This window comes from Pan paniscus, chromosome 17 (genome assembly GCF_029289425.2).
Source record: "Pan paniscus chromosome 17, NHGRI_mPanPan1-v2.0_pri, whole genome shotgun sequence".
In the NCBI taxonomy this organism is placed as follows: Eukaryota; Metazoa; Chordata; class Mammalia; order Primates; family Hominidae; genus Pan; species Pan paniscus.
The window spans coordinates 76,223,493-76,250,147 of record NC_073266.2 but is presented as its reverse complement, the minus strand read 5'-3'; the positions used below and the strand labels follow the sequence as shown (position 1 = coordinate 76,250,147).

Sequence of the window (26,655 nt, the reverse complement as noted above, 5' to 3'; positions counted from 1 at the left end):
TCTTGGGCCCTTCTCAAGTGCTCTTGCAGAAGGCGAAGGAGGAGAGGAGAGCTAAAAGATCACCTGTGAAGTGCAGGTCCACAGGGCCTGTTGAAGGCTGATGGCACAACAGAGGCCTGAGGGAAACCCTTGGAGGCCCACGAGGCCCTCAGTGAATGCAGTGCCTTTCCTTTCCAAGGCTGGCTGGGGGCAAGGCAGCTAGGCAGGGGGGTCTCAGACCCCCTGAGACATAGAAGAGATAAGGGTAGGGTTGGTGAACAAAAATGCTTCAGTGGTCCAATAAGCTGAGACTCTGGATGTAAAGTGGAGAGAGATCTCTTGCAGTTTGGCACTAGAGCTGTAAAACAGAGATTTCTAGTCTTCTCGATATGTCAATTTCAGTCCTGCCAAAGGGAAATCCTCATTCTACCCTCAATTCCGTCAGTAGTAAACTGAATACATCTAAAGCACAGACCTAACAACTACAAACTGGATGGACTCATACCCCTATTCTAGTAGCCATTATGAGGGGTGTGTCTAGTTCCTGGGCATAAAAATATTAATTTCAATCTCTATATGTTAATGTGTAATATGTTAATCTCATATGTTAATGCTATTTTTCTTTTATACTCAATGTTCAGCATTGAATAAATAATTATGAGACTTATGAAGAAGAAAGAAAATGTAACCCTGTCAGGGGCTGGGGAGCTAGGGTAGGGACAGCATTAGGAGAAATACCTAATGTAGATGACAGGTTAATGGGTGCAGCAAACCACCATGGCATGTGTATACCTATGTAACAAACCTGCACGTTCTGTACACGTATCCCAAAACTTAAAGTATAATTAAAAAAAAAAATTTCTAATGTTGAAATAGCCTCACATTTCTAAAATAAACCATGTTTACTTGTTAAAAAAAAAAAGAAAAGAAAAAGAAAAGCAGAGCTGACCTACATTCTGGAATTATCAGATAGAGACTCACATTAATTCGAAGATAAACATCTTAAAGGATCTGGAGAAAAAGGCAGTTAATCAACTTGCACAGAAGATGGTGGCCAACTTACAATTTCAGCAGTGAGAAATTGAAGAAAAAAAAAGAGCCAAATGGAAATAACAGAAATTTAAAATATCAAGATTTCCACTCATCAGTGAATTTGATGGGCTTACCAGCAAACTGGTCACACCAAAAAATCAGTAATCTTGAAAACAGGTTAAAAGAAATCTAACTGGAAACAAAAGAGATAAAGTGAAGGAAAGAAAAAAAAAAGAGCTTACAAGATCTGTGGGACAATATCAAATAGTCTAACATACATATAATTAAGAGTCCCAGAAAGAAAGTAGAAGAAAAATATTTGGAGATTATGGCTAAAAATGATTCAAAATCGATGAAAGATAACTTACAGGTCCAAGAATCAGAGAATTCCAAGCAGGAAAAATTCAAGGGAGCAATTATAAAAGGAATAAATAAATTTCCATGATAAACAATGGAGGCCAAAAGACAATGGAATGGCATCTTTAAAGTGGTGAAAACAAACCAACACACCTCTAAAATTCTATACACGACGAAAATATCCTTCAAAAATGAAGACAACAGATTAACAGAATTCAAATGCTGAGATAATTTGTCTACAAATTATTTCACAAATAATTTTTACAAATTATTACAGAAAAACAGCAGACCGTAACCATAAGAAGTGTTAAGAGGAATTCTTCAGCCAGAAGGGAAATTTTACTTGATAGCAACCTGGGTCAGAAGGAAAGACTCAAGAGTGCCACAACAGGTAACTATGTCAGTGAATATTTTAAACAAAATCTTTAAAAATTATACACACGTGGGCTGGGCGCAGTGGCTCACGCCTGTAATCCCAGAAGTTTGGGAGGCCGAGGCAGGTGGATCATTAGGTCAGGAGTTCAAGACCAGCCTGGCCAAGCTGGTGAAAAGCCATCTCTACTAAAAATACAAAAATTACCCGGGCACAGTGGCAAGCGCCTGTTATCCCAGCTACTCAGGAGGCTGAGGCAGGAGAATCAGTTGAATCTGGGCGGCAGAGGTTTCAGTGAGCCGAGATCGCGCCACTGCACTCCAGCGTGGGTGATAAGAGTGACTCACCCCGTCTCTACTAAAAAATACAAAAAATTAGCCAGGCGTGGTGGCGGGCGCCTGTAGTCCCACCTACTCGGGAGCCTGAGGCAGGAGAATGGCGTGAACTCGGGAGGCAGAGCTTGCAGTGAGCCGAGATCGTGCCACCGCACTCCAGCCTGGGCGACAGAGAGAGACTCCATCTCAGAAAGTCAGGAAACAACAGGTGCTGGAGAGGATGTGGAGAAACAGGAACACTTTTACACTATTGGTGGGACTGTAAACTAGTTCAACCATTGTGGAAGTCAGTGTGGCAATTCCTCAGTGATCTAGAACTGGAAATACCATTTGACCCAGCCATCTCATTACTGGGTATATACCCAAAGGACTATAAATCATGCTGCTTTGAAGACACATGCACACGTATGTTTATTGCGGCATTATTCACGATAACAAAGACTTGGAACCAACCCAAATGTCCAATAATGATAGACTGGATTAAGAAAATGTGGCACATATACACCATGGAATACTATGCAGCCATAAAAAATGATGAGTTCATGTCCTTTGTAGGGACATGGATGAAATTGGAAATCATCATTCTCAGTAAACTATCCCAAGAACAAAAAACCAAACACCGCATATTCTCACTCATAGGTGGGAACTGAACAATGAGATCACATGGACACAGGAAGGGGAATATCACACTCTGGGGACTGTTGTGGGGTGGGGGGAGGGGGGAGGGATAGCATTGGGAGATATACCTAATGCTAGATGATGAGATAGTGGGTGCAGCGCACCAGCATGGCACATGTATACATATGTAACTAACCTGCACAATGTGCGCATGTACCCTAAAACTTAAGTATAATAATAAAAATAAATAAATATATATATATACACACACACACAAACACACACACGTACCTTTACAAGATTGCTCAAAAGTAAATGTCGAAGTAAAATATATGACAACAAATATACAATGGGCACAATGAAGGTATACTATATAAGGTTCTTATATTTTAAGGTAGAATATGTAGAAGGTTTACTACAATAAGTTAGAGGCATACTGTAATCTCTAAAACAGCCACTAAAAAATAACACTAAGACACAGCTAAAGTCAATAAAGGAGATAAAATGGAATATTAAAAAATGCTTTTTTGGCCGGGCGTGGTGGCTCACACCTGTAATCCCAGTCCAAAAGAGGTCAGGAAAGGAGGATCAAAAGAGAACAGATGAGACTAACTGAAAACGAACATCAAGATGTCAGACTTAAACATAATCACATTATATGTAAATGGACTAAACACCTTGAAAGAGACTTTTTTCTAGACTAGAGCAAAAAGCAACACTTACCTGTATTCTGTCATCTAAAATGAAACTTTAAACAAAGACATTCCAAACTAAAAGAATGAAAAATATATACTATACAAAAAAGCTTATGAAAGAAATGCCATGGTTCTGGCCAGGCGCGGTGGCTCATGCCAGTAATCCCAGCACTTTGGGAGGCCGAGGTGGGCGGATCGCTTGAGACCAGCCTGGGCAACATGATGAAATCCCGTCTCTACCAAAAATACAAAAAATTAGCCAGGTGCAGTGGTGCATGTGTGTGGTCCCAGTTACTCAGGAGGCTGAGGTAGGAGGATCATTTGAGCCTGGGAGGCAGAGGTTGCAGTGAGCCATGATCGTGCCACTGCACTCCAACCTCGGTGACAGAGTGAGACCCCCTCTCAAAACAAAACAAAAAAGAAAGCTTCCATGGCTATATTAGTATCACACAAAGTAAACTTCAAGACAAAGAGGATTACCAGAGATAAAGGAGTATTTCATAATGACCAAAAGCTTAATTCATCAATAAGAGCTAACAAGCAATGTTGGCCAAGATATGGGGCGAGTAACCTGAAATCTTATACGCTGTTGGTGGTAATGCAAAATGGTAAACTATTTTGGAAACTTTGGCAGTTAAGAAAAATTAAACATATATCTATTCTATGATTCAGCAATTCCACTTCTATGTAACTATCCAGAAGAAATAAAACATATGTCCAGAAAAGGCCTTGTATGAGAATATTCATCATAGCTTTATTCATAATATTCCAAAACTGGACACAAACTAAATGTCTATCAACAGGAGAATGAATAAACAAACTAGTCAATCCATACAATGGAATGTTACTCAGCAAAAAGATGGGACTGCCTAATGATACACTGAACAACATGAGTAAATTTTAAAAACATTATGCTGAGTGGAAGAAGCTGAATATAAAATATCTAGACTGGTCAATGACTATATATATGTTAAATGGGTACATATACCCATGTTATATATATGTTAAAACTCACTGGACTGTACATGTATCTGTACATTGTACTGTATATAAATTACCCCTTAATAAAAAATGGGATAAAAAAGTTAAATAAAATTGAGAAAGGTTGATATGGGTTGGCTGTGTCCCCACCCAAATTTCATCTCGAACTGTAATCCCCACATGTTGAGGGAGGGACCTGGTGGGAAGCGATTGGATCATGGGGGCAGTTTCCCCCATGCTGTTCTCGTGACAGTGAGTTCTCACAGATCTGGTTATTTACATGTCTGGCATTTCCCCTGTTTGCTCTCTCTCCCTCCTACCACCATGTAAGACATGCCTTGCTTTCCTTTCACCTTCCACCATGATTGTAAGTTTCCTGAGGCCTCCCCAGCCATGCAGAACTGTGAGTCAATTAAAACTCTTCTGTTTATAAATTACCCAGTCTCAGATAGTACCTCTATAGCAGTGTGAGAATGGGCTAATGCAGAGGTGCATGAGGTATTTTTTATTTAAAGAAAATGGTGATATTTTCTTTTTTTTTTTTGAGATGGAGTCTCACTCTGTCACCCAGGCTGGAGTGCCATGGTGCGATCTTGGCTCACTGCAACCTCTGTCCCCTGGGTTCAAGCGATTCTACTGCCTCAGCCTCCTGAGTAGCTGGGATTACAGTCACGGGCCACCACACCCAGCTAATTTTTGTATTTTTAGTAGAGACAGGGTTTCACCATGTTGGTCAGGCTGGTCTCAAACTCCCGACCTCGTGATCTGCCCGCCTCGGCCTCCCAAAGTGCTGGGATTACTGGTGTGAGGCACCGCGCCTGACCGATATTTTATTTCTCAACAACCTTAACGTCATTTGAGTTTACGGAAGACTAAAGTGAGAGAAAAGAGACAGCAGCATTTTAACTCTTTTAACAAAAAGTGTTTTCCTCCCTATCCTTCTTTTTGTCCAGCAAATACAACAAAGAACATGGTTCTTGACTGTGCACCAAATAAACAAAATAATATCTGACAACTACTCTTTAGAGGAGACTGGTTTTTTGTCTTGATCAATGCTAGTTATTGAACTAAAAAGATGGAGCAGAGTGAGTAGCAAAGCAGTCTGATGAATGTTTCCTTGCAGTGAACGATACACTACATGGACTTTAGTGCTGACATCAACGCTAGAGTTTTTTTCCACAAGATAATTTTTTAGGAGCAATACAATAGTTTGGGAGAAAAATACGCATTATGGAAAAGAATTGAAAAGTGAGCAGCAAGACTACTATATGAGAGTTTTTTCTCCTATAAAACTGAAGACCACAACATTCAAATTCATAACAAACTGACCTCTTCTTGATTCATATCCTAATTATAGAACTCAAGACTATCAGGTCTCAAATGCTATGTGCTTATCTACTGATCTACTTTTTATAATGATCATATTTAGTATTCATGAGTAAGAGTAACTTCAGGAAATAGCATTTTTCCATGATGTTAGTTTCACAATGTTTCTTTTTCTTATTTTTTGAGATAGGGTCTTGCTATGTCACCTAGGCTGGAGTGCACTGGTGTGATCTCAGCTCACTGCAACCTCCGCCTCCCGGGCTTGAGTGATCCTCACACCTCAGCCTCCTGAGTTGCTGCGACTACAGGTGTGCACCATCAGGCCCCATTTTTTTTTTTTTTTTTGCATTTTTTTTGTAGAGATAGGGTTTTGCCATGTTGCTCAGCGTGGTCTTGAACCCCTGGCCTCAAGTGATTCACCCGCCCCAGCACCCCAGCTTCCCAAAGTACTGGGTGTGAGCTACCATGCCAGATCCACAATCTGTTTCTTAAATAAGGAAGTGTTCTAGATATCAAGAATCCTTCAGAGATTTTTAGGTAGCTTTGAATTTGTGCTTTAAATGTAAGAATATTAAATGTTTTTGATGGAAATATTTCCATCTCTACTTTGTTAAACAGAATTCACCTTGGTTCTTCATTCTGTCAACAAACATCTACTGAGTGCTATTGGTTAATGAGTGTTTGTTTTTACGAAAGATTATTAAGACCGAGACTTTCCCTTCAGGAGTTCAGTTAGATAGGGAGACAAGCCTGACAACACAAACAACCAAAATATAGAAATACGTTCAAAAGATTAACTTTTGGGAGAAAGAGGTGGTAGCAAGAAAGTCTTCCTGCTTTCTATTGCAGCAGATAATCTTTCCTGATAGTTGTGTAAGTAGTTTGGGGTCAGGGGCTCTCTCTCATGCTTAGTTTAAAATAGCTGTAAGAGAGAAGGACTGTGTGGTAGATAGAGCTCCCTCTCCCCTCTCCCCTCCCCCCTCCCCCCTCTCCCCTCTCCCCTCTTTCCACGGTCTCCCTCTGATGCCGAGCCGAAGCTGGACGGTACTGCTGCCATCTCAGCTCACTGCAACCTCCCTGCCCGATTCTCCTGCCTCAGCCTGCCGAGTGCCTGCGATTGCAGGCGTGCGCCACCACGCCTGACTGGTTTTCGTATTTTTTTGGTGGAGACGGGGTTTCGATGTGTCGGCTGGGCTGGTCTCCAGCTCCTAACCGCGAGTGATCCGCCAGCCTCGGCCTCCCGAGGTGCCGGGATTGCAGACGGAGTCTCGTTAACTCAGTGCTCAATGGCGCCCAGGCTGGAGTGCAGTGGCGTGATCTCGGCTCGCTACAACCACCTCCCAGCCGCCTGCCTTGGCCTCCCTAAGTGCCGAGATTGCAGCCTCTGCCTGGCAGCCACCCCGTCTGGGAAGTGAGGAGCGTCTCCGCCTGACTGCCCATCGTCTGGGATGTGAGGAGCCCCTCTGCCTGGCTGCCCAGTCTGGAAAGTGAGGAGCGTCTCTGCCCGGCCGCCATCCCATCTAGGAAGTGAGGAGCGCCTCTTCCCGGCCACCATCACATCTGGGAAGTGAGGAGCGTCTCTGCCCGGCCGCCCATCGTCTGAGATGTGGGGAGCACCTCTGCCCTGCCGCCCCGTCCGGGATGTGAGGAGTGTCTCTGCCCGGCCGCCCTGTCTGAGAAGTGAGGAGACCCTCTGCCTGGCAACCGCCCCGTCTGAGAAGTGAGGAGCCCCTCCGCCCGGCAGCCACCCCGTCTGAGAAGTGAGGAGCGTCCTCCCTCCTCGTCTGGGAGGGAGGTGGGGGGGTCAGCCCCCCGCCCGGCCAGCCGCCCCGTCCGGGAGGTGAGGGGCACCTCTGCCCGGCCGCCCCTACCGGGAAGTGAGGAGCCCCTCTGCCCGGCCAGCCGCCTCGTCTGGGAGGGAGGTGGGGGGGTCAGCCCCCCGCCTGGCCAGCCGCCCCGTCCGGGAGGCGAGGGGTGCCTCTGCCCGGCCGCCCCTACTGGGAAGTGAGGAGCCCCTCTGCCTGGCCAGCCGCCCCGTCCGGGAGGGAGGTGGGGGGGGTCAGCCCCCCTCCTGGCCAGCCGCCCCATCCGGGAGGGAGGTGGGGAGGTCAGCCCCCCGCCCGGCCAGCCGCCCCATCCGGGAGGGAGGTGGGGGGATCAGTCCCCCGCCTGGCCAGCCGCCCCGTCCGGGAGGGAGGTGGGGGGATCAGCCCCCTGCCCGGCCAGCCGCCCTGTCCAGGAGGTGGGGGGGGCGCCTCTGCCCGGCCGCCCCTACTGGGAAGTGAGGAGCCCCTCTGCCCGGCCAGCCGCTCTGTCTGGGAGGGAGGTGGGGGGGTCAGCCCCCGGCCCGGCCAGCCGCCCCGTCCGGGAGGGAGGTGGGGGGGGTTAGCCCCCCGCCTGGCCAGCCGCCCCATCCGGGAGGTGAGGGGCGCCTTTGCCCGGCCGCCCCTTCTGGGAAGTGAGGAGCCCCTCTGCCCGGCCAGCCGCCCCGTCCGGGAGGGAGGTGGGGGGGTCAGCCCCCCGTCCGGCCAGCCGCCCCATCCGGGAGGGAGGTGGGGGGTCAGCCCCCCGCCCGGCCAGCCGCCCCGTCCGGGAGGGAGGTGGGGGGGTCAGCCCCCCGCCCGGCCAGCCGCCCCGTCCGGGAGGGAGGTGGGGGGATCGGCCAGCCGCCCTGTCCGGGAGGTGAGGGGCGCCTCTGCCTGGCCGCCCCTACCGGGAAGTGAGGAGCCCCTCTGCCCGGCCAGCCGCCCCCTCCGGGAGGGAGGTGGGGGGGTCAGCCCCCCGCCGGGCCAGCCGCCCCGTCGGGGAAGTGAGGGGCGCCTCTGCCCGGCCGCCCCTACTGGGAAGTGAGGAGCCCCTCTGCCTGGCCAGCCGCCCTGTCCGGGAGGGAGGTGGGGGGTCAGCCCCCCGCCCGGCCAGCCGCCCCGTCCGGGAGGGAGGTGGGGGGGTCAGCCCCCCGCCCGGCCAGCCGCCCCGTCCGGGAGGTGAGGGGTGCTTCTGCCCGGCCGCCCCTACTGGGAAGTGAGGAGCTCCTCTGCCCGGCCACCACCCCATCTGGGAGGTGTACTCAACAGCTCATTGAGAACGGGCCATGAAGACAATGGCGGTTTTGTGGAATAGAAAGGGGGGAAAGGTGGGGAAAAGATTGAGAAATCGGATGGTTGCTGTGTCTGTGTAGAAAGAGGTAGACATGGGAGACTTTTCATTTTGTTCTGTACTAAGAAAAATTCTTCTGCCTTGGGATCCTGTTGATCTGTGACCTTATCCCCAACCCTGTGCTCTCTGAAACATGTGCTGTATCCACTCAGGGTTGAATGGATTAAGGGCGGTGCAAGATGTGCTTTGTTAAACAGATGCTTGAAGGCAGCATGTTCGTTAAGAGTCATCACCACTCCTTAATCTCAAGTACCCAGGGACACAAACACTGCAGAAGGCCGCAGGGTCCTCTGCCTAGGAAAACCAGAGAACTTTGTTCACTTGTTTATCTGCTGACCTTCCCTCCACTATTGTCCTGTGACCCTGCCAAATCCCCCTCTGCGAGAAACACCCAAGAATGATCAATAAAAAAGAAAAAAAAAAAAAAAAAAGAAAAAAAAAAAAAGAAAAAAATAAAAATAAAAAATAAAATAGCTGTAACATCGAAGCCCAAGGCTGTGCCTCATGAGGGTGGTCAATGAATTGCATAACTGGTAAGCGACTACTACCTGCCAGGCTTTGTTCTAAGAACTAGAAAGAGAAAAGGGAACTCCTTATCCCTACACTGCTCAGACAGCTAGCAAACAAATAATTTCAAAATCAATGCAACGAGTTCTATAATAGAGGTAAAATCAGAATGCCAAGGCAGCAGAGGGAGCTGAGGCTTGAAAGAGTCATAAAAGTATGACAGACAGAAAAGGTATTCAAGATGGAAGGAAGAAGTGATGCAAAGATGTGGAGTGTGAATATGCAAGACATTTCGAGACCACGGAAGCAGCAGGGAGAAACTAAGTTGAATATAGGTGCCGTGTGTGAGGGCAGAGTAATGGAACACGAAGGAAGGCAAACTTGAAGAGGTCAGTGGCAGGGACCAGACTGAGGCCTGTCTATGTCATCCTAAAGTATCTGCACACACACATATATGTGTGTGTGCATGTGTGAACGTGCACGCACACACACAGAAGGACAATTAAAGCAGGCCAGGCATGCTGGCTCACACCTGTAATCCCAGCACTTCAGGAGGCTGAGGCGGGTGGGTCACCTGAGGTCGGGAGTTCAAGACCAGCCTGGCCAACATGGTGAAACCCCACTTCTACTAAAAATACAAAAATTACCCAGGTGTGATAGCATGTGCCTGTAATCCCAGCTACTCAGGAGGCTAAGGCAAGAGGAATCACTTGAACCTGGGAGGCGGAAGTTGCAGTGAGCTGAGATCAGATGGCACCACTGCACTCCAGCCTGGGCAACAAAAAGACTTTGTCTTAAAAAACAAAAAACAACAAAACCAAAAACTAAATTAAAAAAAAAAAAGAAAGACAAAGCACATGGATCAAATCTTAACAATGGTTGACATTATAATGGATGAAGTACCTATGTGAAATTTTGCTATGCTTTTTGATACTTTGAAATTGTTTAAAAGTAAACATTTAAAATAAAATAAAATATGGGGAATCCCCATCCCAACATTCAGCTTCTTTCGTTACTTACTCTGGAAGCTCTCTGGGACGTCGCAAACATCCAGCTGTGACCACTGGCTGAATTCAAAGGTGAAATTGTTATTAACTCGACAGACATAAAAGCCTGCATCTTTTACATGCACTGCATTAAAAATAAGCTCTGATGTATTTCCATTTGGAATCTGTGAAAGAATCAATAAGAGAAGTGGATGACTCATCAAAAACACACCTTATAAAATATGCTGTACAAAATCTATGATTTCAGTATGAAGCTTTGAAAGTGCAACATTTTCCCCCCAAGTTCTAAAACATTTCTGAGTTAAAAACAGTAACGCTTTGAGTTATTTAGGACTGAAGTATTAAAAATCCAGTCTTTTACAAATCCATAAACCAGAGAGTTAAGCTGGCCCCCAAACATCTTCCAAAGGCTCACTAACAGAAAACTATTTGCTCTGGCATTTAAGAGATCAATCACTGAGTACTGAAAGAATCTACAACTGCAACATTTATGAGTTTAGCAGCCATACAACATACAAACACCACAGCGGCATAGAGAAAACACAGAGAATTGGGCTTGGCTATTGCTTTCAGCTCTGACCACATTAGCTGGGAAGACGTGGGCAAGTTATTTCACCTTGAGACCCCGGACCTTCTGATCTGCAAAATTCTGTAAGAGGATAAGCTCCTTAACCAAACAATATCCAATTTCCTTCAAGGTCTAGACAGAGAAGAGCTATGGAAAGCATATCAATGAGACAGTAAGACGGGATGGCCATCCACAGTCCCCACCTCCAATAGTAAGGTTTCTTTTATTAATGCTTTTTCTGCTCCCAGCAATTGATCAGCTACACCCAACTTTGGCACATTGCCAAGGGGCTTACTCAAGTGCCTCATTACAATAACTCCTTTGCAAAGAACAGGTTAATCTGATGATTTAAAATCTGAAATACTCCCAAATTCAAAACTCTTTGAGCACCTCCATCATGCTCACTGGAACATTTCAGATTTGGGATGCTGAACTTTTAAGTATACAATGCAAATATTTCAGCACCTAAAAAAAATCCAAAATCTGAAATACTTCCGGTCTCAAGCATTTCAGACAAGGGATATTCAACCTGTACTTTAACAAGCTCATCTCCTCCCTCTCCAAACCCCAAGTTACTGAACTCTACTCTCTCCCCTTTCAGTACCTACACCAAAGCAAGAGTATTTTGCTCAGGATGTGACAACTGGGATGACAGGCTGCACTTACAACTGCCTGACAATCCTACTATATTGTCCTAAGTGTGTTTTCCTTCTAGACTATTGATGTATACTCTTTCCTCAAACTTCCTGTAATCCTAGTTCTCTTAGGCACTGACTTCAGACAGAAATTACCTCCTTTTTCTGCCAACAAATCACAAACCTATCCATGTCTGTACCTATTTATAACTGCTCTGTTCCCTCCTGTTAAAATGGAAGATGTATCCTCTTAACAAAGGCTACTTGGGCTGAAGATCTGTGGAGACCCACTCAGAACCCCTGAGTTGGTATGAAGATTATATTAAACTGAAGACATCTGGGACTCAACAGATACAGAAAGAAGTCTTCTCAGTCTTCCTTTATCTGCCCCAAAACAGAAAGTTCTGGGAAATGAGGCTGCCATAAATTCCCTCTTGGGGCAGCTTTTACCCCCAAGAAACAGACCAAGAGTAAAACTACCAAAAATCTCTCTTTGGGGACTTTACGGTCACAATGAAGAGGAGATACCACTGGTGCCTGCATGAACAACATTACCACAAACTTTGCTATCTTCCCTTGTTCTTCTCCCCTTTGTCTTTCCTGAAGAAACCCATCCATTATGCTCACAGGGCCCCTGCCTTTCCCTACTAAATTAGCTACATAACTTAACCAGTTAGCAAGCTACTCCTTCTGAAAGCTCTTGCATGCACACAAATAAGCTTTTTCTCCATTAATCTGTCTTCTGTCAATTAATTTTCCAATCTTCAACACCTCAGTATATAACACATCTCAGATGCTCATGTGGAAAGCCTAAGGGGTCATCCTTGATTTCTCTTCCTTCTCCCCATGCTCTACATCTAATCTGTCAGCTTAGTTGACTCTTTCTAAAATATACACTGAATTATGCACTGTGATCCACCTTCTCTTCTCCACGCTACTGCTACTTCCAGTCAAGCACAGGTATTAGACAACTGCTCATCTTGCTGTTCTCTGCTTCCTTCAAGCAGCAAGTTTATGTTTTAAAAACATGAATCCTAGTCGGGTGCGATAGCTCACGCCTGTAATCCCAGCACTTTGGGAGGCTGAGGCAGGCGGATCACGAGATCAGGAGATTGAAACCACCCTGGCCAACATGGTGAAACCCCGTCTCTCCTAAAACACAAAAAATTAGCTGGGCGTGGTGATGTGCGCCTGTAATCCCAGCTACTCAGAAGGCTGAGGCAGGGTAATCATTTGAACCGGGGAGGCGGAGGTTGCAGTGAGCCAACATCGCGCCACTGCACTCCAGCCTGGCGACAGAGCAAGACTCCATCTCAAAAACAAAAACAAAACAACAACAACAACAACAAAAACCCACGAATCCTACCATGTTACTTCCCTTGCTTAAAACCTTAGTAGCTTCTCATATTATGTCGCCACCCTGTTGATTTTCCTCATAGCTCTTAACTCACAGGAATTAACAGTACTTGCTCTGTCCCCACTGGCGTGTAAGCTCTTTGAGGGCAGAGACCTTCTGGTCAGTGCTGTATCATCACACCTAGAACATGGCCCGGCACAAAACAGGTGCTCAACAAGCACTTGTTAAGTAAACATCTCCTACAATACTCCTATGATCATGTGGTTTTACAAAACTTAAGAGTTTTAAAATCCATTACAACTCTTCAACTCTAAGATGCATTTTCCATCCCCTACATTTCTACCTTTCTCCAATCAGGACATAGCTTACAAATGATATACTTAATTTAGTAGGGTTTTTCCACTATTTCTCCTCAAAGGGCATTTAATAAAATGAAAGTAACTTTGCAATTGAGAAAATATGATAAAAAAATACCTTTAGGTACAATCTTTCAAGAGCCTAGGCACGTAAAACATCCTGTCTACTTAATTCTCACAACCTCTGATGATAGGAATTCACATGGCTAATAATGGCAGTCAGAGTTCCAACACAGACCTATCTAGTGCCAAAGCTACATGCAATCTTTTTACTACATTCCACAGTTGCTCTGTCTTACCTCTGTGTAACAGACGGAAACAAAATCGTATAAAACCACAGAATTCACCTACAGTATGAGGCAATCCAATTAAAGGAAAAGTCATTCTCAGAACAGCTTTTATTTAGTTTCAGATTTGCAAAGGGAGACGTGACATCAAGTTTGGAAGAAAGCTGAATTACTGGGACTAACAGAGTGAAAAGAATATGGACTTTCAAGGTACCGTGGAAGTGGGAGGAGGATAGAGAGGGATGGGGAGATCGAAGATAAAAGCCCACAGAAGTGGGACACAATGCAGGCAGCCAGCCCACTGAGAAATCCCCAGTGCAAGATGGCTCAAGGAACTCTGAAGAAAAGAGAATTCTAAAATGTGAATTTAAATTATTTGTTGGGTGCTGCAGGGATCCAATCATTTCACAAAAGGAATAAATGGCCCATTCTGCCATTCTGAATTTTACTTCAGAATCTACCACAAGGTCCTAAATCTTCTGATACAGATAAAACAGTGATGTGGAATTCTTAAAAAGAATAGCACATTAACTTTCCATATAGCCTTGAAAATCTTTTAAAGATTTTGGTTGGAACATAATCTGTTGTGAAGAGTTTGTATACACAAGAATGTACTGGTGATGTTTTATACTCGCTAACACTGTTGCCCTAAGTAATCCCTATTTTCCACAATTTTTAGAGTGGAGAACTAATTTCATTATTGTTTACAATGTTTTCATGAGACAATTCTGGAACTGTCTTACCAAAATAATGACTATTGACTACTTCAGTAATAACCTAGCAATGTCTATCAGACTCTTTTACCAAACTGTTAAAACTACATTTAGGACGATAATGTTAATTAATTCTCTATCATTCTCTCTCCTTGGAAGAATTAAAAGATATATTTTAAAAATTACCTCTTTATTCATTTTGAACCACTGATATTGAACAAAAGGATGTCCAGTTGCCCGGCAACACAGTTTCACAAACTGTCCAGCCAAGACTGCCTTTGACTCTGGGTTTATAGTAATCTTTATTCCTAAAAAAAAAAAAAAAAAAAAAATTAAAGTCACAAAAGAGGGATTTTCCTTGTTTATACATCTGAAACCAAAAATTGAAACATTTTAGAAATAACCTGCATATTTATCTTTGTCATAAATCACTCATTCACATCTCCTTCTCAATCAATTTACACTTTGTGAGTTGCAGCTTTTGTAAAATCAGAGGAAAGAAACTTACTTGCAGAAGACTTTGATCTATTGTACTTCCCCATGATTGGGTGGGGGAGAAAATTATTTACCATATTTCTTCAATTTCTAGAAGCTTTTTTTCCCCATATTCTAACACTTCTGAAATCAGGATGCACCTTATAACAGATGCCTGTCAGGCACAGCCACAGGGTAGTTCTCAGTGTTAGCTCATGGAAATGTTTGGTCATAAATGCTCATATGGCTGCCACTTCAGTCAAGTTACGTGCACTGTTAGTAACAGAAGTGTTAAGTTGCAATGTCTGCTATTGTCTGAATGTGTGCCCCCAAATTCATGCGCTGGAAACTGAATCCCCAATGTAACAATGTTGGGAGGTAGGGCCTAGCGAGAGGCTCTACCCTCACGAATGAATTAATGCCGCTGTAATAACGGGGTTTGCAGGTAGGTTCTCTCTCTTTTCTGCCACGTGAGGACACAGCAAGAAAACCTTCATCAGAAGCTGGTTCTTTGATCATGGACTTCCCAGGCTCCAAAACTGTGAGAAATAAATGTCTGTTCTTTAAAAATTACCCAGTCTGTGGTACTGTATTATGGAAGCATGCAATGGACAAAGACAACACCATTGAAAACGTCTTCAAATGACTGCATTATTATTTAGCATTGAAATGAAAACGATTTTGGAAGAGAAAGACACAGAAACAGAGCAGTGAGATATATATTTGATATACCTGTGACACAAACATTCCTCATTTGAGGAATAACTGCCAATATCTAAGCTTGGAAGACTTTTGACAGGAATTTGGAAGAAAATCCTAGTCAATAATGGAACACCCCCAACTCCTTCTCTTGCCTCTCTCTCACTCACTCGCCCCAGGGAAGCACATGACTGTGGCAGGAGGCCATTCAGGTAGCCCTGCAGAGAGGCTCAAGTGGTAAGAGTATTAGTCTGTTTCACACTCCTGATAAAGGCATACCCACGACTGGGCAATTTACAAAAGAAAGAGGTTTAATAGACTTACAGTTCTACGTGGCTAGGGAGGACTCACAATCATGGTGGAAGGTGAAAGGCATGTCTCACATGGCGGCAGACAAACGAGAAGAAGGTGCGGGCAGGGAAACTCCCCTTTATAAAACCATCAGATCTCATGAGACTTATTCACTATCACAAGAACAGCAGAGAAAGACCTGCCCCCATGATTCAATTACCTCCCACCAGGTCCCTCCCACAATACGTGGGAATTCAAGATAAGATTTGGGTGGGAATATAGCCAAACCATATCTCTACAGAAAGAAACAGATCTCCCGCCACAGCCAGTGAGGAAATGAGGTCTCTTGACAACACCTGTGAGAGAGCCATCTGAGAAGATCCTCCAACCCTGGGGAAACCTTCAGATAACTGCAGACCTGGCTGACAGTCTGACTGCTGCCTCACGAGAGACCCTCAGCCAGGACTACCCAGCTAAGCCACTTCTGGACTACTATCCTCAGAAATTGTGTGAGATAATAAACAGTTGTTGTTTTTCACTTCTGACTTGGGGGTAATTTATTATGCAGCAATAGATAACTGACATAAAAGAAACCAAAGCTAGAAAAGCTTACATTTGCAAAAGTTGTAATTAATAAAACTGCGTTAGCTGGCTTTTAGGAAGGAAAGAAAAAGATAATTAAAACTTATAAAACTTAATTTCCTGCACCTACTTTTATTTTCTTTCCTTGTCTATACTGAATGTGACCTCATAACAGTGTCTTTTTCTTCTACCACCCACCAATGCAAAGAAACAAAACAAGATTACAAGTAAAAAGGAAACAGTGTAAATAACAGTAATCTTAATACATCAAAGGTACTAAACTTTCTAGGAAAAAAAATAATGTTCATGAAAGTCACAGCACAAAGATACTAAATAAAAGCAAAATTAAAAATGAGTAAATATTTATTGTAAAACTAGCACATTTGAGGGCCTCGAGAAGCCCTAGAAAATCTTTAGTAAATATAGTAGAGCCTCTCAGAATTTTAAACTCTTGCCAAGGGAGGACATTCATATTCACTAATCCTTTATGTCGAGGCCAAGTTAGTACAGGACTGATGAAGTTCAGAATTTTTCTGAAATCTGTGATACATGTTGGTAGGAAAGGTGGAAAATGGGATAAGCACTCTTGCTGAAGCCAGCAAATTCATAACACTGTATTTTAATGTTCCCACATTTACCATTCATCTGCCAGGAAAGTTTTACATCACAACTTTAAAATACAAAGATTCTGATTTCCCAAGTTTCGATGTGACAGGAAAAAGTTGCAACAATGACAAAAGAGAACAAGTAATAAATCTAAAAAATATAGGAGTTTTGGCTATCCTGGCTTTAAATTTGAATGTCCTATAGCCACCACCAATTTTATATGTCCCAAATCCCTTCTGACACAAAATCTACTCCTCTGCCAGTCCCCACAGTTTCCCCATCTCAAAGATGGTAAACCAGTCTTACAGCCTACCACCATCCATCCGGTTACTCAGGACAAAAACTTTGCAGTTTCTTAGCATCATTCTTAAGGGCCCTAGGATTTTCAGAATGGTAAATGAGCACTGGCTTCAACGTAAAGTTGTCAGCTGCATTAGCCCCTAACAAGAGTCAGCCAGGCACTGACTTCTCTCTAGCTATCAAAGTTCTAGATGACATCTGCTTCCAATAGAAGGCTGTTTCATCTACACTGAAAAATCTGTTTATTATAGCCATTTTCTTTAATTATCTTAGCTAGATCTTTTATTGCTTTTTTGTTTTGAGACAAGGTCTCACTCTGTTACCTAGGCTGGAGTGCAGTGTCATGATCTCGCTCACTGCAACCTCCGCCTTCCAGGTGTAAGCAATTCTCCCACCTCGGCCTCCTGAGTGGCTGGGACTACAGGCAGGTGCCACTGTGCCTGGCTAATTTTTTGTATTTTTTGCAAAGACGGGGTTTCACCATGTTGCCCAGGCTGGTATCAAACTCCTAAGCTCAAGCAATCCTCCTGCCCTGGCCTCCCAGAGTGGTGGGATTATAGACACCATGATCAATTACGAGCCACCATGCCTGGCATTAGCTAGATCTTCTGGATGACTTGCTGCAGCTTCTCCACTAGTACTTGCTGCTTCACTTTGCACTTTTATGTTACGGAGACAGCTTATTTCCTTAAACCTCATGAACCAACTTTTCTTCCGCAGCTTCCTCACCTCTCTGTCTTCACAGAAATGAGGCGAGTTAGGGCCTCACTCTGGATTAGGCTTTGGCTTAGGGGCATGCTGTGGCTGGTTTGATCTATCCAGACTACTACAACTTTCTCCATCTCAGCAATAAGGCTGTTTTGCTTTCTTATCATTCGTGTGTTCACTGAAGTAGCATTTTTAATTACCTTCAAGAACTTTTCTTCTGCATTCGCAACTTGGTTAACTGGCACAAGAGGCCTAGCTTTCAGCCTATCTCAGCTTTTGATATGCCTTCCTCATTAAGTAAAATCAATTCTAGCTTTTGATTTAAAGTGAGAGACATGTGACTCTTCCTTTCACCTGAACACTTAGAGATCACTGTAGGGTTATTAATCAGCCTAATTTCAATATTGTTGTGTGTCACTGTTCTTTCACTTGAACACTTAGAGACGATTGTAGGGTTATTAATCAGCTTAATTTCAATATTGTTGTGTCTCAGGGAATAGGGAGGTCCAAAGAGGGAGGGGGGAGGTGGGAGAGGAAGAGGGACAGGGAGGGAGGAAGGGAGGGAGGGAGAGAGTGAGAGAGAGAGAGAGATTGAGAGAGAGAGAGGAATGGCCAGTTGGTGGAGCAGTTGGAATACACATGACATTTATCAATTAAGCTCAACTTCTTATAGGGGCATAATTTGTGGCACCCCAAAACAATTATAATAGTTTTTTTTTTCCTTTGCAATGCAAGGGCTCTTTGTTGTCAGTGAGACCACCAGGCTAGATGAGCACTGAGGCTCCAGGGGGACCCCAGGCCCTCTTCAGTGGGAGAAGGCAAAGGTGGGTTTCGGGCCTCAGAGTGGTCCTTGGCTCACGTAGCACCATGTAAATACAGAGCTAAAAACTTCCTGGATGTCTCCCACTGGAAACCAGTCAGCCCAACACATTCCACAACCACCCTCTTTTTTTTTTTTTTTTTTTGAGACGGAGTCTCGCTCCGTCGCCCAGACTGGAGTGCAGTGGCGCGATCTTGGCTCACTGCAACCTCTATCTCCCAGGTTCAAGCAATTCTCCTGCCTCCGTCTCCTGAGTAGCTGGGATTACAGGCACGTGCCACCATGCCTGGCTAATTTTTTGTTTTTTTTTTTTTTTGAGATGGAGTCTCGCTCTGTCGCCCAGGCTGGAGTGCAGTGGCGCAATCTCGGCTCACGGCAAGCTCCGCCTCCTGGGTTCATGCCATTCTCCTGCCTCAGCCTCCTGAGTAGAGTAGCTGGGACTACAGGTGCCCGCCACTACACCCAGCTAATTTTTTGTATTTTTAGTAAAGACGGGGTTTCATCGCGTTAGCCAGGATGGTCTCGATCTCCTGACCTCGTGATCCACCCACCTCAGACTCCCAAAGTGTTGGGATTACAGGCGTGAGCCACTGGGCCCGGTCCCACCTTCTTTTTGATCACTGGGAGACACCAAAAATGCTGAGAGAGTAGCTGGCATGATTCCACCCAGACCAAACTCTTGCCACACTTGTTAAGAGGCCAGGTCTGTGGTGTTCTACTGTAACACCAGGAAATGGAATGCACGTCCGTCTGTGCATGTACTCTGCACAACCACGGGCTGCTCCGAGATCTTGGTGTCATTCCCACAGAGGAGCTGGGCCTGAGCCAGGGCAATGCCAAAAGCAAACAGGATCATCTTGGCCCACAGCTGATCTGGTTGAAGGCTATGTGGTTGCAAATCGGCTTTCTCCAGGAAGTGTAGGATATGGAGATAGGGGTAAGGATAGCCCTCCCAGAATCCTGTGTCATCTTTCACATCAGAAACATTGCATTCCTGAAGATCAGTAGTGGGGAGAGAGGACAGAAGGCCTCGAGAACATGATTTTTATAGCTTCAACCTCTTCTCTGGAGGAGATGGCGGGGGCAGAGGATCCTTGGCACTCAGCCGGCTCCACTAGAACCATGACCCTGAAGAACAGACACAATTCCAGGTGGTGGATAACGTGGAGTTTTGGGCACAAATCTGCCTGGCCAGAGAAGGATGCCTGAGAATCTGAGACTTCCACAACTGTATCAGACTGTCCACAATGACCAGACAGCAGGCCTCTCTCCTGGGGCCGTCCTCAGTACAGTGCCAGAGACAGGCATGAGAGATCAAATTCAGAAGACGCTCATCTTGGTTCTCTATGTGGTTCCTTGTATCATCAACAAGGCCAAGTACTTTCTCAGGAAGGCATTTTATTAACTTGGCCTCGGTAAGCCAGAGGGCCTGCTTGACACCCCTGAGAAGGCGGCAACGCTGGTGAAAGACATAGCAGGCCTGGTCTTTGTATGGTGGCTGCTCGTGAATGGAGCTTGAGCAGCAGAACTTTGGGTGCTTCGAGCCAGGGTCCCAGGGTCGTGAACGGGGTGAACAGAATTTTGGGTGTTTCTACCCAGGGTCCCAGGGCAGGAAGATCAGCGGTGGCAGCCCGGGCGTGAAGTACATCTCTCTCACAGAGGGGATGGGCTCCAGTCCAGGGATCTCGTACACTCCATCCAGGGGAGGAGGCTCTGGCTTCCACACGGAGTGCATGCCCCACTCACAGGCTCCACCTCTCGGGGCTCCGAAGCTCCCAAGGTTGAGCTGCCTGGAGCTAGTCAGTGCCTGCCTAGCGGCACCATACTGATCTGCCAACACCATACTGATCTGGTCTTAAGACCACCAACACCATACTGATCTGGTCTTAAGACCGCCACCTGGATGCCACCATCTTACCAGGCACCAACAATCACAGTAGTAACACCAAAGATCACCGATCACAGATCACCACGACAGATATAATGAAAAAGTTCGAAATATTGTAAGAGTTACCAAGGTGTGACACAGAGATATGAAGTAGGCACATGCTATTGGAAAAATGGCACTGACAGACTTGCTAGACACATGGGTGCCGCAAGCTTTCAACTTGCAGAAAGTGAAGTATCTGCAAAGTGCAATAAAGTGAAGCATAATAAAACAAAGTGTGCCTGTACTTAGAATAAAAAATCCAGATTCCTTAACCATGGCTACAAAGTCCTCCACGAACTGCTCCTTTGGCTCCTCTGCTCTTCTCCAGGCTCACCAAGCTCCAGCCATACTGGGCCTCCTTCCTTCTATAAGCCAAGCTCTTTTCTGCCTTTCCACTTACCAGTCCTCTGCTGGGTTCTCCCCACAAGCTCCGCTTTGCCATCCCCCGCAACCACCACCCCACTGGCTTCCACTATTCTACTGTTTCATGGCAGGCTCTTTCCTCATCATCCAGGTTTCTTACTAAAATATCACCAGCTTCTCTGGGAAATGTCTCTAAATTAGGTACCCTCCCACCCCCCAGTTATCTATTACATTCACCCAGTTCAGTGTCCTTCACTCTCTAAAATCCCTGTTTCTTACTGTCCATCTTAGGTATTAAAATAGAAGCTCCATGAGGGCAAGGGCAAGGACCTTGATGGTCTTAGTCACCAGTTCATTCAGCACCTAGAATTGTGCCCACATATGGCACTGCAGTGGGTGTTAGTGGGTGTTCAACACGTGTTTGTTGAATATATATAATAATAACAGAAATTACTACAGCAGCAAGTTACTGACTGCTTTACATGCACCAGGCATTTTTATCACTAACCTTTGAAATAACCACACAAGGTAGATACTAATTACATCTATGTTACAATGAAAAAAAGGTACGTAATTTGCAGAAGGTCACCCGAATTACCTGGGGTAAATTAAACTCTCTGAGACTATTTTTTTTTTTTACATTGTAAAATGGCAGAACCAGGATGCAAACCTAGGTTTTCTTGCCTTTTAAAGGTTTTAAACCTTATGTTTTGCTTTCTCAGTGATTCTGTCTTTTTGTTTTTTTGAGACAGGGTCTCACTCTGTCACCCAGGCTGGAGTGCAGTGGCATGATCAGGGCTCACTGCAGCCTCAACCTTCTGGGCTGAAGCCATCCTCCCACCTCAGCACCCCCAATAGCTGGGTCTACGGGTGTGCATCACCATACCCGGCTAATTTTTGCATTTTTTGTAGAGGCAGGGTTTTGCCATGTTGCCCAGGCTGGTCTTGAACTCCTGGGCTCAAGCAATCCACCTCACCTCAGCTTCCCAAAGCACTGGGATTATAGGAGTGAGCCACCATGACCGGCCTCTTGGTGATTCTCAATATATCTCCCACGGTAATCCCGCTTTCTGCCACAGTGAGCCTACCTTACTGAGAAAGTGTATCACACAAAGAGCAATCCCACACCAGGACACGGCTCATGAATATACCATGGCAAATATTCTCTGCCATTATACAAGGAGATAAGAGACAAGAAGGATGGAAAGGGTTTTTCCTCTAGAGTATCTTACAAAGAAGCAGGTGACTACTGGAAAGGGACCATATGGCCAGGTTCTAAAAGTTATCCTTCCTTTGTATGGGACACAAGACTAAGTGATTTTTAAAATTAGTATTTTTTTTTTTTTTTTTTGTAGAAACAGGGCCCCACTATGTTGCCCAGGTTGGCCTCATATGCTGCCTGGAACTGCTGGCCTCAAGAGATCCTCCTACCTTAGCCTCCCAAAGTGTTGGGATTACACGTGTGAGCCACTGTGCCTGGCCAAGACAAAGTAGCTTTTAATGTACATCTAAATTAACAGTTTATAAGCCTGTCCTGCACCAACAACTTTATTAATAAACGTGTGTGTGTGTGTGTGTGTGTGTGTGTAACATATATATACAATTTATTGCTTCAAAGACTGTGAATTGAAAGGCAAAATGTGATTTGGAAACCACCCCTGGTGAATAGTCAAGAAAATGAGTTGCAATACCTCCCATGTTTTAACCACACAAATTTCCTTCCTCCCACAAAGCCTTGTGCGACAGGGACCCATGGTCAACTCTTAGCCACCCCAATGCAGCACCCACTAGTGAGAAGGTGCTGAACAAAGGTAAAAAAAGAATATGGTATAGTGCTACGTAGGCTGTACGAAGGCATACAAATGAAAGTTCTATTTTAAACGGTGAACACACAGCTTCCTGGTAAACAAGCATATTTTTCAGATAACATCTACAAAGAAGTCAGAGAAGTTACTTGATTTCCTGTAAGCCTGGGAGAATGTGACTAGGTACGATGGAACCAAGGATCGTGCTTTCAACTACACACACATATGCCGATAAACAAGTACATGCTATTAAGCAATAAAACAAAAATTTAAAACCCTGCTGAAATTATAAGAAAGATAAATTAGGATAATTTTTGACAAAAGGACACATAGCTTCCCTTGAAGTTATTCTCTCTCACGACGCATTTAAATGTTGATCTAGTTTATCAATAAATACTTTTTCCAAAAACAGATCTATTCCATACACTGAAGTCCATCTACTTTCAGAGGCCATGAAACAAAAAAAGATTTTCATCAACTTCCATCTAAAACTTGTCCTCAAAGTTACTCTGCAATCTTCTATGCTATCACAGAAGAGTACCCACATGCCCTACAGTGTGCCCAAATAAATATCATTCCTCTTCCTCTAACAATTTCCCCCAGTATATAACCAAAGTAGGTCCATGTGTGTCCCTCCTACGGCATTACACAAAGTATGTCCACATATGTTTCTCTTACATGTCAGTTGAAATCTGTATAGATTGTAGCTAAATCTAGTTTCCCACATCACATCCCTTATTCTGTTACATTGCCTGAGACTCCCCTCCACACTCCACATCCAGAAAGACATTCCTTCAGGCCTTGCTCACCAGCCCTTTCTCTCCCTCTACTTATTGCTTATCCTCATGCACATCCATACCATCTTTTTCTCTTTTCACTTCTTGATATTTTTCTTTTAGGAATAATTGCCAATTTCCTCATATTCATGAAATAAGAAAAGTCCCTTACAAATAAGATCCAGTCTTTGAGCACTTTTTAAGTTGGCAAGAAGAAAAAAATTGAAGTCCATGGGTCAAAGAGGCAACTGAGGTAATAATACAGAACTAAGTTTCTTAATTCAGAAATTTCCTAGCATTATGGAAATGGTATTGAGTTCAGGTCAGGGTCAGCAGACCTGGTTTTTAATCCTACCTTTGTCAATAATTGTGACTTTGGCCAAATGATCACTTTTGGAAATCTCGTTTTCCATGTAAATGTTTGTTGGTTAAAATTTAAATGTTCACAATAGCACTGTTCTGTCGCTTCACAGAATTGTGAAGATAAAATGTGAAGTAAAGGTATTTTAGAAACTAAAGAATAACATTAAACAACCTTTGCACTTATTTTAGAGATAAAAAAGTAACAAAAATAGCCAAAACATAACAATGCATATGTTACAACGGATCTGAGAAAAAACGGTATGAAATAAAAAAGGAGTAGAGGCAAATGGAAAAGGTGCCACTGAAAAGATGGCACATGACCCTGCCACAGACATCTCATAGGTACCCTCAGTGAGGCACCTTTCATATGAAGAGTGAAATAAAATGGCAATATTGCAGCACTGGAGCTGAAAAGCAACTTGGGATTCATCTTAATGAGATCCACATCAAGAATGCTAGTTCTCTCTAAACAGCTCCCATCGTTCAGCCTCTGCTCTGCCCATTCCAGGTTAAGGGCATCACTTCTCCAGGCAACCATTTCGTGATGTATGTAACTAGGACTGATGAAGCCTATAATTCTACACTCACAATGTTTTCACTTAAAAAAAATAGGCTGGGTGTGGTGGCTCATGCCTGCAATCCCAGTACTTTGGGAGGCTGAGGTGGACGGATTACCTGAGGTCAGGAGTTTCAGACCAGCCTGGCCAACATGGTGAAACCTCGTCGCTACTAAAAATATAAAAATTAGCTGGGTGTGGTGGCGCGCGCCTGTAATCCCAGCTACTCAAGAGACTGAGGCAGAAGAATCGCTTGAACCTGGGAGATGAGGTTGCAGTGAGCCAAGATCGCGCCACTGCACTCCAGCCTGGGTGACAGAGTGAGACTCAAAAAGCAAACAAACAACAACAAAAGAAACAAAAGCACTTTGAACTACACATCTAAGTCTATCTATACAGATGTCAATATTGGTTGCTTTGGAATCAGTCTTTGAAACTTAAATAAGATCTAAAAAAAAAATCATTACAGACCTTTGGTTCAAAACCATTTCAACACATTCATTTAACCTCCTTCTACAATTCCCACTGAGATGAGCAAAGGAATAAAAGTAGGGAAACAATTTACTAGCGCTGGAAAATGGGATGAACACCATCCACACATAAAAACTAGAAGCGATTTCTCTATCATATAATTCAAGTAAGACCACACTGAGGGGCAAGTTGGCCAACCCATGTGCAGTGGAAATGCTCGACAAAAAAGAAAGCAACAGAGAGTAAAAACCTCAATTCTCTGAGGCTCCTTCACAAAATATATAAAATTATAATTCCAGAGTGAGTTTACACTCAGACTACATGCTGAGTGACTGCTGAAGCTGGCTCCTCATCACAGAAACTGCTCTAGTTAGAGATGCATGGATACTGCTCTAGCTATTTCTGGGCACCAAAACAAATCCAGAAAAGAAACTTGGTCAGTTTCTCAAAAGACAGAGAAACTCCACATGACAGTTAGTTACCTTTCAGAGCTACCTCTGACTGTTGTTCCACCGTCACTTGGAACAGAATATGGCAACGTAAGACTATAGTTTCTCGTTTAATCAAAATAAATCTAAAGTTTCCCCATCTCCCTGCATTTAGACCTCAAAGGCCAGTTCACAGCATAACTCAAACCAGGCTTCTCTCTGTAAGGACAGAGGAAAATCATCAGACTTCCTGTGGAATAAGAAGTAATGTCCTCCTATGAAATAGTATCAATGCAAAAAAGAGAGAAAACATTAGAATATTTCTATTTTGTATTTTCACTAAGACTCAAGAATATAGCAAAGAGGGAAAACTGGAGATCAGATAAACTTACTATATATATATATTTTTTACAACTGTCTTGGATATGATCTTTTATATGTTTGTCTCCCCTACTAAACTATGACCTATCAGCAGGTGGAAACTATTGTTTTATTCATCTCTAAACTCACAGTACCTAGCATAATGCCTAGCACAGCAAGGGCATTGCAATACAGTAAACTTTATTGAATACATGAGGCAAACCACCAATTAAGTTGATTCTATCAGAGCTTATCTTCTTAATATAATTAAAATAGTTTTTATTCTCAATATCTTTATTAAAATATTAAAATTCTTCTCTATAATTCTTATATTTCTTTATTCTACTATCTATAAATAGAGTAAGTTGGCTGGGCGCGGTGGCTCACGCCTGTAATCCCAGCACTTTGGGAGGCTGAGGTGGGTGGATGACCTAAGGTCGGAAGTTCAAAACCAGCCTGATCAACATGGAGAAACCCCATCTCTACTAAAAATACAAAATTAGCTGGGCGTGGTGGCACATGCCTGCAATCCCAGATACTCGGGAGGCTGAGGCAGGAGAATCGCTTGAACCTGGGAGGCAGAGGTTGCGGTGAGCCAAAATCGTGACATTGCACTCCAGCCTGGGCAAGAAGAGCAAAACTCCATCTCAAAAAAAAAAAAAAAAAAGTAAATCTTAGATTATGCATATTAGATGCAGATAGTAAGCTAACAAATTAATTACTTCTTCCTAAAATTACTGAGCTTTATTAGATCTCAAAATGTTTGCTGTTAAATCAATAACTAACATTCAAGCAACAACCAATTCCTAAGGATATTATACGGCTAACATGACATAAAAC

At 44.0% G+C, this 26,655-nt stretch overlaps 1 protein-coding gene and 1 pseudogene across 3 annotated transcripts in view; both read right to left on the bottom strand.

Annotated features, from left to right (window-relative positions):
- The window catches only part of MALT1 (MALT1 paracaspase), an 84,990-nt gene that overhangs the window by 45,671 nt on the left and 12,664 nt on the right, over positions 1-26,655 (bottom strand). For all 3 annotated transcript variants that reach the window (XM_034943825.4, XM_034943826.4, XM_063597343.1), the window contains exons 3-4: positions 14,469-14,590; positions 10,380-10,530 (exon numbers count right to left, since the gene is read on the bottom strand). In XM_034943825.4, coding sequence (XP_034799716.1) covers positions 10,380-10,530; positions 14,469-14,590 — 273 coding nt within the window. The remainder of the gene's footprint in view (positions 1-10,379; positions 10,531-14,468; positions 14,591-26,655) is intronic.
- On the bottom strand, positions 16,662-21,190 carry LOC117976816 (large ribosomal subunit protein mL37-like; annotated as a pseudogene).